The 18,754-nt window shown below is 44.2% G+C and overlaps 1 protein-coding gene across 2 annotated transcripts in view; it reads left to right on the top strand.

The window, feature by feature from the left end:
- The window catches only part of xrn2 (5'-3' exoribonuclease 2), a 106,095-nt gene that overhangs the window by 16,199 nt on the left and 71,142 nt on the right, over positions 1–18,754 (top strand). For both annotated transcript variants that reach the window (XM_070889887.1, XM_070889886.1), the window contains exons 3-14: positions 18–129; positions 4,993–5,104; positions 5,357–5,415; positions 5,521–5,610; positions 9,096–9,168; positions 9,277–9,327; positions 9,499–9,656; positions 11,344–11,421; positions 11,517–11,650; positions 12,577–12,634; positions 12,720–12,827; positions 13,406–13,450. In XM_070889887.1, the coding sequence (XP_070745988.1) occupies positions 18–129; positions 4,993–5,104; positions 5,357–5,415; positions 5,521–5,610; positions 9,096–9,168; positions 9,277–9,327; positions 9,499–9,656; positions 11,344–11,421; positions 11,517–11,650; positions 12,577–12,634; positions 12,720–12,827; positions 13,406–13,450 (1,078 nt within the window). The remainder of the gene's footprint in view (positions 1–17; positions 130–4,992; positions 5,105–5,356; positions 5,416–5,520; positions 5,611–9,095; positions 9,169–9,276; positions 9,328–9,498; positions 9,657–11,343; positions 11,422–11,516; positions 11,651–12,576; positions 12,635–12,719; positions 12,828–13,405; positions 13,451–18,754) is intronic.

The following is an 18,754-nucleotide window of genomic DNA, read 5'->3' as shown; positions in this document are numbered from 1 at the left end:
TTGAATGTACCTTACAGGCCAGCTCCCAAGAATGAGGATGAAATGATGGTGGCCATATTTGAGTATATTGATCGCTTGTTTAACATTATTAGACCAAGGCGCTTGCTTTATATGGCAATAGATGGCGTTGTAAGTACCTATTTTTCTTGGTTGCATGAGCTTTGAGGGTGTCTGAAATATTGATATGCTTTTAAAATGTTCACACCAGAGGGATCCTTCTCAATGTACAAATGTTTATTATAGTTAACTTTGCATTAGTAAGTACCCTATTTTAATGAATCTATACCTATAGATTTAAAGGTCATAAGAACATAAGAAATAGCACAAGAACAGGCTATTTGGCCCTTCAAGCCTTAATAAGATCATGGCTGATATTTTACCTCAACATCTACCTGCACTGTCCCCATATGCTGTGATTCCCTTAGTACCCAATAATCTATCAATATCTGCCTTGAAGATACTCAATGACTGAGCATCTACAGCTCTTTGGAGTAGAAAATTCCAAAGATTTCACAACCTTTTGAGTGAAGACATTTCTGCTTATCTCAGTCCTAAATGGCCAACTCCTTATTCTGAGACTGGACCGTAGTTCTAGAGTCTCCAGCCAGGGGAAACATCCTCCCAGCATGATATTTGAATTTGAAAATGATAGGCTTGCATTTTGATGTTTTAGGATAGTAAATTGTTGTTATGAGGTTGACTGCTGAAACATATTTTGTATGTGTATTGTATTATGTTGCTGGTGCTTGATTGTGTTTTAATGTGTAATATTTATATAAACATTAAAACTTGTTGGATGAATGACAGTTTACAGTGTCTAAAAGGAATATTGGCATATATTAAACTTTTCTCAATAAGTGTTGATTTAAGTTCATTTTGATAGGTTCTTGGCATCATAAAAACAAACTTTTATCTTTGTGTAGCAAGAGCTGTTTTAGAATATACTGTAGAACTGGTTATTTTTGCAGTAAATATAGTTTCATGGAGCTAGATGGCCCACAAAAGTATAATTATTGCTAAATTATAGTGTGGGATGGGAAGTGGAGTTTCAGTCAGAATTTTTAATTTCACGAGCACAGTAGCATAATTGTATTGTGAATTGAATAAACAAAAGTATTGAAGATTTACCGCCTCTGTTAATTACAGATCAGTATACTTTTTTTAATGTAAAACTGACAAACTAAATTTCACAGATTTTTGATCAGTATCACTCAGCATTACAAATTAAGAGCCCAACACAAGTGAACATTTAATTTATATTTTAGTGGGCCAGGGAGGAATTGTCACTAATATATTTATTGTGCAAAAACTGCAGCAATGTATAAAGTGATCTTAACATATTTTCAAAAGAATTACACTCTATAGTTTTTTTTAAACATGATTGGGCTTATCGGTTAATTCCGTTTTTAAATGAGTAGAGAATCATAGAATAGTAAAGCACAGAAGGAAGCCCGTCGAGTCTACACCGGCTCTTTTGAAGAGCACTCCAGTTAGTCCCACTCCCCTGCTCTTCCCCATATCCCTGCAATCTTTTCTCCTTCAAATATTTATCCAGTTCCCTTTTTACGGCTTCTTTGAATCTGTATCCATCACCGTTTCAGGCAGTGCATTCCAATCTTAACCATTTGTTGCATTTAAAAAAAAGTTTTTCCCTCGTGTCTTCTCTGGTTCTTTTGTCAATCACCTTAAATCTGTGCCATCTGGTTATTTACCCTTGAGCAATGGAAACAGTTTCTCTTTATTTACTCTAAACCCTTCATGATTTAACTACTTCTATCAAATCTCCTCTTCGCCTTCTCTGCTTTAAAGAGAATAATGTATTTCATAGAAACATAGAAAATAGGTGCAGGAGCAGGCCATTCAGCCCTTCTAGCCTGCACCGCCATTCAATGAGTTCATGGCTGAACATGCAACTTCAGTACCCCCTTCCTGCTTTCACGCCATACCCCTTGATCCCCCGAGTTGTAAGGACTTCATCGAACTCTCTTTTGAATATATTTAGTGAATTGGCCTCAACTACTTTCTGTGGTAGAGAATTCCACAGGTTCACCACTCTCTGGGTGAAGCAGTTTCTCCTTATCTCGGTCCTAAATGGCTTACCCCTTATCCTTAGACTGTGACCTCTGGTTCTGGACTTCCCCAACATTGGGAACATTCTTCCTGCATCCAACCTGTCCAAACCCGTCAGAATTTTAAACGTTTCTATGAGGTCCCCTCTCATTCTTCTGAACTCCAGTGAATACAAGCCCAGTTGATCCAGTCTTTCTTGATAGGTCAGTCCCACCATCCCGGGAATCAGTCTGGTGAATCTTCGCTGCACTCCCTCAATAGCAAGAACGTCCTTCCTCAAGTTAGGAGACCAAAACTGTACACAATACTCCAGGTGTGGCCTCACCAAGGCCCTGTACAACTGTAGCAACACCTCCCTGCCCCTGTACTCAAATCCCCTCGCTATGAAGGCCAACATGCCATTTGCTTTCTTAACCGCCTGCTGTACCTGCATGCCAACCTTCAATGACTGATGTACCATGACACCCAGGTCTCATTGCACCTCCCCTTTTCCTAATCTGTCACCATTCAGATAATAGTCTGTCTCTCTGTTTTTACCACCAAAGTGGATAACCTCACATTTATCCACATTATACTTCATCTGCCACGCATTTGCCCACTCACCTAACCTATCCAAGTCTCTCTGCAGCCTCATAGCATCCTCCTCGCAGCTCACACTGCCACCCAACTTAGTGTCATCCGCAAATTTGGAGATACTACATTTAATCCCCTCGTCTAAATCATTAATGTACAATGTAAACAACTGGGGCCCCAGCACAGAACCCTGCGGTACCCCACTAGTCACTGCCTGCCATTCCGAAAAGTACCCATTTACTCCTACTCTTTGCTTCCTGTCTGACAACCAGTTCTCAATCCACGTCAGCACACTACCCCCAATCCCATGTGCTTTAACTTTGCACATTAATCTCCTGTGTGGGACCTTGTCGAAAGCCTTCTGAAAGTCCAAATATACCACATCAACTGGTACTCCTTTGTCCACTTTATTGGAAACATCCTCAAAAAATTCCAGAAGATTTGTCAAGCATGATCTCCCTTTTACAAATCCATGCTGACTTGGACCTATCATGTCACCATTTTCCAAATGCGCTGCTATGACATCCTTAATAATTGATTCCATCATTTTACCCACTACGGAGGTCAGGCTGACCGGTCTATAATTCCCTGCTTTCTCTCTCCCTCCTTTTTTAAAAAGTGGGGTTACATTGGCTACCCTCCACTCAATAGGAACTGATCCAGAGTCAATGGAATGTTGGAAAATGACTGTCAATGCATCCGCTATTTCCAAGGCCACCTCCTTAAGTACTCTGGGATGCAGTCCCTCAGGCCCTGGGGATTTATCGGCCTTCAATCCCATCAATTTCCCCAACACAATTTCCCGACTAATAACGATTTCCCTCCGTTCCTCCTCCTTACTAGACCCTCTGATCACTTTTATATCCGGAAGGTTGTTTGTGTCCTCCTTAGTGAATACTGAACCAAAGTACTTGTTCAATTGGTCTGCCATTTCTTTGTTCCCCGTTATGACTTCCCCTGATTCTGACTGTAGGGGACCTACGTTTGTCTTTACTAACCTTTTTCTCTTTACATACCTATAGAAACTTTTGCAATCCGCTTTAATGTTCCCTGCAAGCTTCTTCTCGTACTCCATTTTCCCTGCCCTAATCAAACCCTTTGTCCTCCTCTGCTGAGTTCTAAATTTCTCCCATATACTTCATGTTCACCTGTAAAAGCAAAATTGCTCTGGCACAGAGGCAATGCTGTAAATTCAAGAAATTGAGCATGGAGTAGTAATTTACTCCATAGTAATCTTTTGTACTAATTTTGAGTTTTGTATATTAACTAGGCAGGTCTTTAACCTACTACACAGGTAGTGATGGTACGGATTTCTGTTCGTTGAGGCACTGGTGGTGTCTGATATAAAAAAAAAAAGTCTGACCTGTTGCATGCTTTTAGTACAAAATTCAGCAATCAAATCACTCAGATTTTTAATCCTACTTTTAGCAGCCATATTACCTTTCAAGTTGTTGACTATGTATGTCTGAAAATTAAATTGGTAAAGTGCATCAAATAATCTGAAAGGAAAAGTTGTAAGTCTGCCTATTTAACTTCGAGCCCCCTGTAAAAACCGTCTGAGCTTGGAGGTCGACCAAGTTCTCAATGCTTACAATAATATTTAATGACACTTCACCTATTTTGCGACCTATGATAAATGAGCAATTTTTTTGTGCCTCAAAATTTCTCTTGCACTTGCTCTTTTCCTGGTGGTGTAGCATTACCGTTTAATTCTGAAAACTCAATGGCTGAAATAAATTAATTCGGTCTGCACTGTAATAAAGTGGACTATCCCACAGTGTTTAGTTGTCTACCTTTTGGATGGAGGTGGGAAGTCTTTGGGACATTCTGGTTAACAATTGCTGGAACTAGACCTGAATAAACTATACATTTTTTATTGCTGTGGTAAGTTATCTGCATTTGGTATCGAGTTAATTGTCATCAGAAGGAAAAGCATAACGTACACCGATCTCCTGACCCTATTTATTTTGACTGCAAACTCGCTGTCTCTTTTTTATCCTCGTACTCCTCCTGGCTTTCTCATCCCTTGCGCATTAGCAGATTTAGTTATTATTGCTATAATAACTAATAATAAGCAATAATAACTAATGCAATTTATAATTCAGGCAGCTCACAGCAATAATACATACAAGTACAACTGTATCCTAGGAATAACATTCTAAAACTGAACAAAGCAGCAATCAATTTATAATAAATACAGCCAAAAATGCAGGCCAGTAGTCATAAAAAATATTGCACATGGCAGCAGTATAAATATACAATACACCCACCGTTGGAAATAGAGAGTAGAAGAATCGAACCTAGTTTAAGTCATAAGTGTACAAGTAACAAGTGTACTGGTTATTCTAGGCTCCTCGTGCCAAAATGAACCAGCAGCGATCGAGACGTTTTCGTGCATCCAAAGAAGGAATGGAGCTGGTCGAGGAGAAGGCACAAATGAGGGAAGAAGTGCTTTCTAAAGGTACAGCATATTTGTATTATGGTGGCATTTATTTCTCTCTCTTTGCCCCCATCCATCTTATTGCTGGAAGCAACAGTTGATCAACCTGCACTTTTGGGAAGTTATATGTGTTAAACTTGTATCAAGTAATATAACTAAATTAAATATGAATTCAGTAGCATTTAAAGGAGTGACTACAAAGATTATCTTTGAACAGTTTCTGTGCTTATTCGCCACTCTGCGTAATGTAAAACTGGTCTTCCCATTTTGCAGGTGGATATCTACCTCCAGAAGAAAAAAAAGAGCGGTTTGACAGCAACTGCATTACGCCAGTAAGTATTAATCACTTGAGAATAGACATGTGAAATTACAGTCTAGGTTGTGTTTCTTTATGGTTAAGATTTTAATATTGAATTATTCCTTTTGATTTCTTTAAGGGTACAGAATTCATGGACAACCTAGCACAGTGCCTTCGGTACTATATTGCTGATCGCTTAAACACTGATCCCGGATGGAAAGACTTAACTGTAAGTGTCCGCTCATTTTAAATCATAAAAGCATTTATAATGAGCGAGTGAGAGAATGTAATTCAGCCTATTCAGTTTGCTTTGTGTCACGCATCATATTTCTGGATATTATCTGACAATCTCATCCTATTCCTGCTACATTTTGCATTATTGTACTCTTCGCTGAGTAGGGAATGAATCTATTTCTCTTTTAAATTCTTCAACTTTTGAAGCATCGACTACTAGATGTTAGATTATTCCATAGATCAACTAACCGAACATATTAATCCTTGGGTTCAGCTTGCGGTTTCTTTGGTTGAATCATGTCCTCGGAATCTTCTGATCTTTGTTTTACGCAAAATTCTCCAATCTTTTCAAAATAGTGGTCATAGCCCTCTTCCTGTCGATATTTTTTTCTCGACTGAAAAACTTGGTTGCCTGCATTTTTTGTCACCAAAATGTGGGCTGTGACTGAAATGTTTACAAGAGTTTAGCAGAACAGGAAGGAAAATAGAGGTCATGGAATGGGTCTCTTGCAATATAGGCCCCAAGTTTCCACGTGATTTGCTCCTGATTTTTAGGAGCAACTGGTGTAGAACGGACCATCTTAGAAATCGGAATTCTCGTCATTTAGTTTGCTCCAGTTCTAGTCAGTTAGAACAGTTTCACTTTGGAACAGAATTTTTTTTCAAAAGGGGGCGTGTCCGGCCACTTATGCCTTATTTAAAAGTTTCGTGAGTGAAAACTTACTCCAAACTAACTTAGAATGGAGCAAGTGAAGATTTTTGTACGCTCAAAAACCTTGTCTACATTTTAGAAAATCAGGCGTAGGTTACAAATCAGGCGTAGGGAATGGTTGGGGGGGGGGGGGTGTTTAAAGGGAAGTTTACAAACATTAAACACTTCAGTTTTACAAATAAAGAGCCATCATCAATAATAAATGATAAATACATCAATAAATCAACCAATAAATCAATCAAAAAAAATCAATAAGAAATCATTTTTTTAAAAATCAATAAATAAAACATTTTCTACTTACCGACTGCAGCACCGGGAGCCCTCCAGCAGCGTGCTGGGATGCCACCCTCAGTGTGTCTTTGTCAGTGTCTCTATCTCTCTGTCTGTCTGTGTGTCTCTCATTCTCTGTCAGTGTCTGTGTTTCTGACAGCGAGGGGAGGGGGAGGAGGGGGGGCGAAGGAGATTGGGGGGGGGGAGGGAGAAGGAGATAAGGAGATTGGGGGGGGTGGAGATAAGGAGATTGAGGGGGGTGGGGGGGAGATAAGGAGATTGAGGGGGGTGGGGGGGAGATAAGGAGATTGAGGGGGGTGGGGGGGAGATAAGGAGATTGAGGGGGGTGGGGGGGGGAGATAAGGAGATTGAGGGGGGTGGGGGGGGAGATAAGGAGATTGAGGGGGGTGGGGGGGGAGATAAGGAGATTGAGGGGGGTGGGGGGGGAGATAAGGAGATTGAGGGGGGTGGGGGGGGAGATAAGGAGATTGAGGGGGGTGGGGGGGGAGATAAGGAGATTGAGGGGGGTGGTGGGGGGGATAAGGAGATTGAGGGGGGTGGTGGGGGGGATAAGGAGATTGAGGGGGGTGGTGGGGGGGATAAGGAGATTGAGGGGGGTGGTGGGGGGGATAAGGAGATTGAGGGGGGTGGTGGGGGGGATAAGGAGATTGAGGGGGGTGGTGGGGGGGATAAGGAGATTGAGGGGGGTGGTGGGGGGGATAAGGAGATTGAGGGGGGTGGTGGGGGGGATAAGGAGATTGAGGGGGGTGGTGGGGGGGATAAGGAGATTGAGGGGGGTGGTGGGGGGGATTGAGGGGGGTGGGGGGGGAAGGAAATTGAGGGGGGTGGGGGGGAAGGAGATTGAGGGGGGTGGGGGGGGAAGGAGAAGGGGGAGGGAGGCTGAACGGGCCGGGCCCGAGACTTCGGGCAGGGCCCGTCCCCAGCACCAGATTTACAGGTAGGTGGCGTTGAGTCGGGTCAGGGGGGTGGGGGGCGGGGGAGGGAGAGGGAGGTCAGGTCGGTGGGGGGAGGAGGGAGAAGGGAGGTCAGGTCGGATCCAGTCTGGGGGTGGGGGAAGCGGGTGTCGGGTCCGGGGGGGGGGAGGGAGGGGGCGGCGGGTGTCGGGTCCGGTCCGGGGTGGGGGTGCGGGAGTCGGGTCGGGTCGGGAGGAAGCAGGAGCTGGCCGTGGGTGGAGCCTTATTCACGCAGCCCCAGTGAGGCCATTTGGCCAGGGCTAGGGGCTGCGTGCTTCGGGCCCCTCCCACACAGTTCCGGGCGCCTGGAGCTACTGTATTTGCGCGCCCACTGTCGCGCGCATGTGCAGAGGTCCCGGCACTGTTTTCGGCGCAGGGACCTGGCTCCGCCCCCTACAGCTCCTGCTGCGCTGCGCCGAGGGCCAGAGGACCTGCAGGGAAGTGGAGAATCTGGAGGGTTTTTTTAGGCGCACTTTGTGGCGCGAAAAACGAGCCGTTCTTGGCGCGGCTCGAAACTTGGGCCCATAGACTTTACATGCAGGTCACAGAGTAACAAGTCATCTCACAGTAAGCTGCAAAATCTCACACAAGTCAGCAATTCAAATTAAAAAGATGGGAATTGGGTTGCTTTTAAAGCTTCAAGACTTTTCAATGAAACAAAGCATTGGGAACCAGTAGGCACCAGAGTTCGACTGCCAGCAGCAACAAATTGCCAATCATATATCCAGGCTGTGGTATATATGTCCAGCAATGACAGAAAACAGCTGTCTCTGCAAGCTGTGTGACAATAAGGAGGCAGTTGTTGAGCTATGCCATCTACTGAAAGGATACTTTGAGCCAACATAAACCATGAGAACTGCATTGCTCTCAACCTTTATGCTTCTGCCTCATTCCAGGTTTGCACTATAGTATCGGCCAATATGCTGCTTGCACATATATCGCACAGGTGCCTGAGACATTGGGCAAGACGGCCAGAACTATCATCTCCTTTGCTGCTAGAGTAGCGATGGGAGCATTACATAGCTGATATTTTTTATTGTCCTGCTGAATTTCCCAAACTAAATTGAGTCATTGGTAGCTATTTGCCAGCAGGTTGTTACCTTCCTGCTTTTTCCACTGGCGCTACCTCTTGTTTTCCTCAATTAGTTACTGTGACTCACTTGGTGCTATCTCCTCAAGCTGTAACTCGCCCTGTTCCAGTTTAGGACCTTGGGCTATATTGCCACCATACTCCACCGCCAGTCCCAGTTGTTTGAAATGGTGGCACTAAGTTTTGTTTAATACACATCTGAATATGTAGGTTTCAAAATATTGCTTGTTGCTGCCACTGCATTTGAATTGTGCAGTCTTTCAGAATGAAAACTCACAGACTAGATATATTGTAGTGGAATTACAGGTAGAGAGAAACTGCATCTATTGGTGAAGAAACTTCTGTGGATTGGTAATCTTTATAATGCCATCAATATGTTAATCTAAATCCTGTCGCAACATCATAATTGAATTGCTTTTAAAAAATTCACCCAGGTTGTTTTGTCAGATGCAAGTGTTCCTGGTGAGGGTGAACACAAGATCATGGATTACATAAGAAGACAACGAGGTACGTGCTCTACATTTGGGGGGGGGGGAAGAGAGAGGGAGGAGAGGGGTTGCTGAAGGGAGGATTGGCAATAGTCTTTTATTATAACTCTTAATTTTTACTTTGCAGCTCAACCAAATCATGATCCAAACACTCATCATTGTTTGTGTGGGGCTGATGGTGAGTAGTTCTCTTATTGTCTTCATGCTGTGGACTGTGTAGCTGTAATGGAAAGTAGCATTGATCATTGTTTCCTGTTGAGGATCATATTTGTTTTGCAGACAGCAATTATGATCGCAACCTGAAAATATAAATGCCTAATATGGCACTCAAAATGTTTTCTTCTGACAGCGGATCTTATCATGTTGGGATTGGCAACTCATGAACCAAACTTCACTATAATCAGAGAAGAGTTCAAGCCAAACCAGCCTCGGCCATGTGCTCTTTGCGGTCAAGTTGGTCATGAAATCAAAGAATGCCAGGGTCTTCCGAAAGAAAAACAAGGAGAGGTACAGTAGTAGAAGTCTGTAAAATGTTGCTGTCATTTACATGTCCTAATCACCAATCTGAAAATAATGAAGTTGATATCACTAGATATTTTAAATATGGGACCTCTTTTATTGATCAAATGGAGGAAGGTTTGAGATGTAAGCAACTGTGCAACGAGAATTAGAACATGTGCATGTGGAAGGTATGTTTTAAAAAAAAAAAAAAATTCTACACACAGTTCGACTCGTATGTTCAGTCAGGAAATGGCAGTGGTCTCTGTTCTCACCTGCCACAGACTTCCAAGATTCAGCTCGGAACTAATATTTAGAAGATGCTTCATCTTGCACCCTGAGCTTTAGACTTCATAAAGAAGTGACTTCAGCTTAGCATTTAAGCTTAAAGCACCCATGTGCTGCACCCTGCATGATTTCACTCCACTTTATTTCTTCCTACACCTCTTTCAAAAAGAACCCACTTTTGCATCTACAGAAAAGACAGGACTTTATACTGTGAAAGTGCTTATTTTTAGATGTGTTATCAATTTGAAAGCAATTTTCACATCACGCCCCCTAGAAAGAAACAATTACGGAAACCTGACATCTGAGTTTCAACATATCAGTGTTACTAACCGTGAATTCCCACAATCTGTTGTCAAGTTGTTGTATTATCAGAAACAAGCCATATTTTGGAGCCAATCTCAAGCTTTGTTTATTGCAATGTCACCAGGTTTTACCACTTAACTTGCTGCTGCTCTCTGGGCATCATTTCCCACTCAGCACGCTACCATCTGCTCTTCCCCTACAGAAAATGGTGGCTCAACTCCAGCCCTACTTGTAAGTTGAGCGCTAGCATAAAATTATATTTTCTGAGCACAATGCACCTTATTGCTGCAGTTAACGAGTTAGGTGGTTCACTCCTGTGTATCATGTTGAAAGGTCTAAGCTGCATTTAAGGATGAGAAGAGCTGCTTTAAGCCTTTCTATTTTCTGCCACTGTGCTAATGAGAATCGGATAGCTCTGCAGCCTGGTATCTTCAGTTAAACTTTATTTGCCACACTGGTGCAGCTTTCCAAAAAAATACCAAGTTCATGCTACAGCAGTTACAGTAACACTGCATTGTTGCTACAACTCCAAAAGGAGCAGTTCTTTGACATATTGTTTGCAATGTTAACAACTTACTACACAGATCACTGGAATAGCAACCTGCATTTATATAGCATCTTTAATGTAGTTAACGCTCTAGTGAAGCGTCTTGGAGTGTTTCTCATTTTTATTAGACAATATTAGGACAGATGACCAAAAGTTTGATCAGAGGTAGGCTTTAAGGAGCGTCTTAAAGGAAGGGAGTGAGGTGGAGTGATTTCGGGAGGAATTCCAGAGTTTGGGGCAGAGGCAGCTGAAGATATGGTCGCCAATGGTGGAGCGAAGAAAATTGGGCATGTGTGTAACATTATCATGTTGCTGCTACACAGTGGAGATATTCCCTCTGGATGTTGTTGCTGCACAGTGGAGATATTCCCTCTGGATGTTGCTGCTACACAATGGAGATATTCCCTCTGGATGTTGCTGCTACATAATGGAGATGTTCCATCTGGTAGAGCAAGTTTAGCAGTAGCCAGAAGCTTGGCCTGAGTTGGAAAATATTTGGTGGGATAAGACCAGAGGGTTTCAATATCAAACTGATGCTTTCATTTTTTTTCCTTTCAGTTTGATCAATTCGCAGGTAATGATCCAGTTGGTTCAGATGTGGAGTTCATATTTATCCGATTAATTGTGTTGCGTGAGGTAGGTTGACCTAAAAAAACAAATAGCTATATTTACCCTGATAAAATGTTTGTCATATAATACAACTAAAGATATATTTTTTAAATTTTAACCAGTACCTAGAAAAAGAATTAACTATGGCGAGCCTGCCCTTCAAATTCGATTTTGAGAGGAGCATTGATGACTGGGTTTTTATGTGTTTCTTTGTGGGAAATGATTTCCTGCCTCATCTGCCGTCCCTGGAAATTAGGTATGCTAATTCAGTTAATTTTTGCAGTGTCTTGTGACCATTTCTTTGATGTTGAAATTGATTTCTTGAAGGAATATGTAATTTCAGGATTGGCAGTATTATTTTGAAGACTGCTGTATAATTTTTTCACTTTAAATTTGTAGACAATTTTGAGTTTCACCATTCAATTCCCTAAAAATTAAACAATTATGGTTACCTTGCTCTGTTACTCAGATTTTAAAATGTTTTGATCAGTATATTCTGATGACCTCTGGAATGTTGGCATAGAGGAATTAGAGAGCAGACTGGTGGAGCTGAATTTATATTTAATATCTTGAAATGCTTTCCATTATTGTGCTTATTACTGTAAGGAGAAAACACTTAGTGCTGACTTATTCCATACGAGAGGCGGGTTTGTGCTGGAAGCTGGACAATCTCGAGGAGCAGAGATATGAGGCTTGCAGTTCTATCACATTGGCTTGTGTTCCTGGGTGTTAAGTAGGTCTTAATGGGCTTCACTGCATTCTCAGAACTTTACTTTGATTAAAATAAGATAATTGCTCCGAATGATTAAGATTCTAAATGGCACGTGGCTGGTAGCTAAGGGTGGGCGGGGGGTGTTAATAGTGAAGCCCATGAATAATAGAAAATTAAAGGCGATTCAAATTTATTTTTAATATTTATTATGCTAGTGGATATTGCATAAATCAAGATATTGTGGATTTTTTTATTTGCACAAGGAAAATTCTGTGGGAGGTGTACATATTTGCAAAGTACAGTTCAGCACTTTTGTGGATTGGGTTGTCTTACAAATATGTGACAAAGTGTGAAATGGAAACAGTTCTGCAAAATTGGCAATATTTAATATGAGCTCAAAGCTGGTGGCTAAAATTTTGATATTTGGCATTTCATTCTTGAAGCTGAATTGAGTACTGTCTATTTCTCAGGGAGGGTGCAATTGATCGACTGGTTGGCATTTACAAGAATGTAGTGCACAAGACTGGGGTAAGTAAAGCAAAGTATTGATGACCAATGGCATTTCATTGCAAAAACATTTCAAATAAAATGCAAAGATTTTGTTTCTTTTTAGGGATACCTTACGGAGAATGGTTTTGTCAACTTGGAACGAGTGCAAATGATTATGACTGCAGTTGGAGAAGCTGAGGATAACATCTTTAAGAAGAGAAGAGACGATGATGTAGGCTGTCACTGGTTTTGCAATCTATATTATGTTAAAGATATGCTATTTATTAGTTGTATCTGTTTACAGTAAAATACAAAGTTATATTTGATCTAACTTGTGGATAAGTTATTCAGGTATTGCTATTTTGACATAAAATTGCAAAGTAAGCACAGGTTTTTCAGTAGCTGCCATTCAAACATAAAAGCACACTTGATGCTTGTTAAAAGCTATATGAAACAATTGTTTAATGGAGGTTTTATTTTAACAATGCTTTCATAGACAAGTTTACTGTCTACTTGGCTTCATGCAGTTACTAAACTTGTGGAGTGCAAATCAGGTATCAAGGCTTGAACTGACTCAGAGGTCAGTTGAAACTGCTACCTCCAGGGAGCTTTGCTCCTTACTCTTGCATTTGTGTTGTAACTACAATATTGGAGTAAAGCTGCAGATGAAGTGTAACTGCTCCACACTATTGCCGCAGTTAGTGTGAATGAGCCCTAATAGAATTGTATTCCATGAGGCTACAGTAAATAGCTGCTCTTGAATCATCTGTTAAATATACAAGTATTACAATTGAAATTTACGACTTACAGGTGTCATTCAGAAGAAGACAAAAGGAAAAAAACAAAAGGATGAAAGTAAGTAATTCCCTGGTTCTGTTATAGAAGTGAACCTTAACAGTTGTAGGAGTGTCCAGTATTCTGTTAGTTTGAAAGTGAGGATTTAAAAAAAAACTAGATTTGATTGTTTGGAAGTTATTGATATCACTGGTGAGGTAATTGCTTGGATTTTATTTTTGATCGGACATGTGCGGAAATCCATTGATTTGTTTAGCTTCGGAACCAAGCTATTAGAGTCTGTCGAATTTCTATTGCCAGATTATGGCGTGTACGCTGCTTCCCCATAGGAACATGCTCGACTCACCTAATCCAGAGAATTCAGGTACATGTTGGCAGAGCCAAAGTTTAAGCCTTCCAGGCACTGTTGTCTCAGTGATTCCTCATCAGCAATATGATGCTCATCTACCTTCAGCGAACTTTTGTGCTCCCTGCAGTGGTGAATTATATCTGCTGGGGCCTAGGATACGAGTGAGAACTGGAGCACATTTGGAGGTATTGGCACTCTTTAAAAAGAGGCAAAGTTCTCTTGGCCCTACTAAGTGTTTTCTGCATCAAAGCATCAATCTTGATTTGTGTTGAAGTACAGCTGTTTCTTCAGTCGTTGATGAAGGATTTTCCCATCCTCGGGAAAAGGGTACCAGTGTGATATTACCTGTTTTGGTTGAGACAGCAGTTTTGTTGTAAATGTGCATTTTTTTCACTCATAGCTAAGGCCATGTCAGAATTGATTGGATTGAGAAATCACAATTCATAACTGACACTTGTTGAAAAAGGAGGATGAATTATTACCAAGGGTAGAGACTGCCTTTTTATATGCTTGAACCCAGGCTCAATGTAATTTTGAGTTTGGCTGTTGACTTCTATTCTTGGTTGTTTTGTAGACCTCTGCTATGAGGTGGGATTGAATTTTCAACCTGATTTCCAGATCTGTCTCTTAAGCTTACTAACTTGTAACTCTCTGCAATGTTGTCTGGTCTCTGCCTGGGTTATGATAACGAGAATTGCCTACCACTTTCATTCCCCATGCTCAAACTGTTGAGAGTTCTCCAGTTCACGCCGTGCGCTCGTAGGTTGTTTTTCAAGTACAGAGGTTCTGTTTTGAAGTCACCTACATCTGGTTACTCTCTACTCCCTCCTGTAAAGGAAGTCAACAAATTGGTTCTTGAGAAAAGAAAATAGTTAAGGGATCCTTCAAATGCCCATATACCAGATTTAACGCACAAGATCTGTATAACAAGATGCATCTTATTGAAAAGGACCAGATACATTTGTTTGAATAATATTAACTGTTCATCCTACTATGGGAGCAGCACACAATGAATGCTTCTGATATGAATGTATTGTATTGTATTGTGTTCTCTGGTGTGTGTGCCTTCCTTCAGGTTCCTTTTCTTTACGGGTGAAGCTTTTGCAGTTTCTATTCACTGGGCAGCGGGTCTTTTCTCTAGCACAATAATATTGGAACAGTTGCAAAAACGCCCCAAGTGTGAAATGTCCTGGGAACATCTGGACTCCACAGAATGTTATTGCTTGAGGAGCAATTAATTTTGGTAAAGGCTTGGTTGTAAAAAGTAAAAGGGTTACAGGACACCATCTGATTTCCCGCCCCCCCGAAAGGTGGAGGTGGAGGATCTCGGTGTGGATGTTTTCTTCTCTGAAGGATTATTTGATGGGTTGGTTTGTATAGTATCATACCTACTCTTATTGGAGGTAGACACTTTATTCCCAAGTTTGTAGGGGCTTGACTTCTGTTTGTTTGCATCACGCTTGGACTGGTGATAGAGGACGAAGACTCACTATGTACTATTTGAATACTAAGATCAGGATGGTAATTATCTCATTACATGGAACTCAATATATTTGGCTAGCTGCCATAGTTGTTCAAGATTCATATTTCACATCTCTATTGAGTTTCAACCACTAAATTGTCAGATACTTTACATCAAAGAACGTCAATTGTAAGGCACCTCATGAAACTCAAGTGTAATTAAGTTATGCTTACGTGCTTGCATATTTTCCTAAAATTAGACTCCTCCAAAAATGGACACTGTCGTATCTTTCCTCTTATGATGGCTTGGCTCAGCTGGTTGTGGTGGCTTGGCTCAGCTGGTAGTGAGTGTCCTCGTTTTATTTGGGTGCTGTCTTCTGGTTGAGACATTAACATAAGAAATAGGAGCAGGAGTAGGCCATACGGCCCCTCAAGCCTACTCCACCATTCAATAAGATCATAGCTGATCTGATCTTGGCCTCAACTCCACTTTCCTGCCTGTTCCCCATAACCGTTGACTAACCTGAGATCCTATTGTATGTTTTGGTCATTTACATAGCTGGAACTACAACATGAAAACGGGCCTCATCCAAACTAATCCATCATGACGTTTACCCTGCACATGAGCAAATAGTTCTAATCCCATTTATACACCCTCTTCCCATATCCCTTAAAACCTTTTTCCTTCTTCCACCTGTCCAATTTAATCTTGAATGCTGACATAATTTCTGCCTCATCCACCAACCTTGGAAGTGAATTCTGCAGCTTAACAACTCCTGTATGAGGATGTTTCACCTACATAAACATTAAAGATTGCATGGCACTATATAACTTCTTTGAGACCTGGACAATAGTTTCCCTCCGCTGATGATACAACTTCAACAGCTGTGATTGTAGATACAGGTTCTGAAGAGGCTTTTGAAGTTGGGATGGGAATTGGCAATTCGGAATGATATAGAAAGGGAGTTCCAGCAGGTGGGGCTAAGATAGCTGATAGCTGTGCCACTGATAGTGGAGCGGAAGGAAGGGAATGCATTGGAGGCCAACATTGATAGGATTGTAGGAGGTCGCAGTGGTAGGGTGGGTGAAGCTATTGAGCGTTTTGGAAGTGAGGACTTGAATTTTGAATTCAAGGTGTTTGGAGGTGGGAAGGGGAGTGCAGGTTAGGATGGGGCCAGGCGATGGCCAAGTGCGATTTGGTGTTCGGCAGTGTATTGATGGAATTATTTTTTAAGAGTTGGGAAGCATGTCGAGTGGACCTTGGGAAGCTGATGAGGGGGAATGTTGAAGTACAGCCTGGAAGTAACAAAAACATTGACCAGGGTTTTAGCTACAGTGGGGATGAGTTGAGGCTGCAAGTATTTGTTCTGAAGTTAGAAGTAAAGGGCCCAAGTTTCCACATGATTTGCGCCTGATTTTTAGGAGCAACTGGTGGAGAACGGACTATCTTAGAAATCGCAATTCTCCACATTTTTTTTTTCTGCAGTTCTAGTCGGGTAGAACAGTTCTACTTTGGAACAGAATTTTTTCTTCAAAAGGGGGCGTGTCCGGCCACTGACGCCTGATTTGAAAGTTTCCACAGTGAAAACGTACTCCAAACTAAAGTAGAATGGAGCAAGTGAAGATTTTTGTAGAACTGAAAAAACCTGTTCTACACATTAAAAAATCAGGCGCAGGTTACAAATTAGGCATCCAGAACGAGGTTGGGTGGGGGGAAGGGAAGTCATTAAATTCTATAATAAATCCTTATTTATACTTATACAAATATTATACAAATAAATCCAACCTGAATAAACATTTATAAGCAAAGAAAAGATTAAATAAACCATCTTCCTACCTGTGTGAAAGTGCTTCAGGCAGGCCTTTCGGGACTGAAGGCTGAACGGGCCGGCCCGAGACTTCGGGCAGGGCCTGTCCCCAGCACCAGATTTACAGGTAGGTAGCGTCGGGTCGGGGAGCGGGGGGGGGGGGAAGGAGGGAAGGAGGAGAGGGTGGGGGAAGGAAGGAAGGAAGTGAGGAGGGAGGGGGAGAGAGAGAGGAAGAGGGGGGGAGAGAAAGGGGAGGGGGAGAGAGAGAGAGGAAGAGGGGGGGGGGAGAGAGAGAGGAAGAGGGGGGGGGGAGAGAGAGAGGAAGAGGGGGGGGGGAGAGAGAGAGGGGAAGGGGGGGGGGGAGAGAGAGAGGGGAAGGGGGGGGGAAGAGAGAGAGGGGAGGGGGGGGAAAGAGAGAGAGGGGAGGGGGGGGAAGAGAGGGGGGGGGAAGAGAGAGGGGAAGGGGGGGGAAGAGAGAGAGGAAGGGGGGGAAGAGAGAGAGAGGAAGGGGGGGGGAAGAAGGGGGGGGAGGGGGGAAGGGTGAGAGGGAGGGGGGGGAAGGGAGAGAGAGGAAGGGGGGGGAAGGGGGTGAGAGGGAGGGGGGAAGGGAGAGAGAGGAAGGGGGGGGAAGGGTGAGAGGGAGGGGGGGAAGGGTGAGAGAGGAAGGGGGGGAAGGGAGAGAGAGGAAGGGGGGGAAGGGTGAGAGGGAGGGGAGGAAGAGGGGGGGAAGGGTGAGAGGGAGGGGAGGAAGGGGGGGGAAGGGTGAGAGGGAGGGAGGGAGAGGGAGGGAGGGAGGGAGGGGGGGAGAGAGAGGGAGGGAGGGGGGGGAGAGGGAGGGAGGGAGGGGGGGAGAGGGAGGGAGGGAGGGGGGGAGAGAGAGGGAGGGAGGGGGGGAGAGAGAGGGAGGGAGGGGGGGAGAGAGAGGGAGGGAGGGGGGGAGAGAGAGAGAGGGAGGGGGGGGGAGAGAGAGGGAGGGGGGGGCAGAGAGAGAGGGAGGGGGGGGAGGGAGAGAGGGAGGGGGGGGAGGGAGGGAGGGAGAGAGAGAGAGGGAGGGGGGGGGAGGGAGGGAGGGAGGGAGAGAGAGAGGGAGGGGGGAGGGAGAGAGGGAGGGGGGGGAGAGAGAGGGGGGGAGAGAGAGGGAGGGGGGGGGGAGAGAGAGAGGGGGGGAGGGGAGGGGGGAGAGAGGTGGGGGGAGGGGGGAGGGGAGGGGGGGGGTAAGAGGGAGAGAGGGGAGGGGGGGAAAGGGAGGGAGGTCGGGGGGGGGTCCGGTCGGATCCAGTCCGGGAGCAGGAGTCGGGTCGGGTCCAGTGGGGGGGGGCGGGACCGCGGGTCGGGTTGGGTCCAGTCGGGGTGGCGGGGAACGGGAACAGGAGTGCGGGTCGGGGAGGCGTGGAGCGGGAACAGGAGCGCGGGTCGGGTCAGTCGGGGGGGGAGAGGGCGGGTGTCGGGTCTGGTCCGGAGGCACGGGGTGTGGCGGGTGTCGGGTCTGGTCCGGAGGCGGGGGGGAGCGGGTGTCGGGTCTGGTCCGGAGGCAAGGGGGGGGGGGCGAGGAGCGAGGAGCGAGTGTCGGGTCTGGTCCGGAGGCAAGGGGGAGCAGGTGTCGGGTCTGGTCGGTGGGGGGGGAGCAGGAGCTGGCCGTGGGAGGAGCCTTATTCACTCCGCCCCAGTGAGGCCATTCAGACAGGGCTAGGGGCTGCGTGCTTCGGGCACCTCCCACACAGTTCGGCGCCTGGAGCTACTGCACTT

The sequence above is a fragment of the Pristiophorus japonicus genome, chromosome 9 (genome assembly GCF_044704955.1).
Source record: "Pristiophorus japonicus isolate sPriJap1 chromosome 9, sPriJap1.hap1, whole genome shotgun sequence".
NCBI classification, from domain to species: Eukaryota; Metazoa; Chordata; class Chondrichthyes; family Pristiophoridae; genus Pristiophorus; species Pristiophorus japonicus.
The sequence above is the reverse complement of the archived record's forward strand: the minus strand, read 5'-3'. Positions and strand labels throughout refer to the sequence as shown.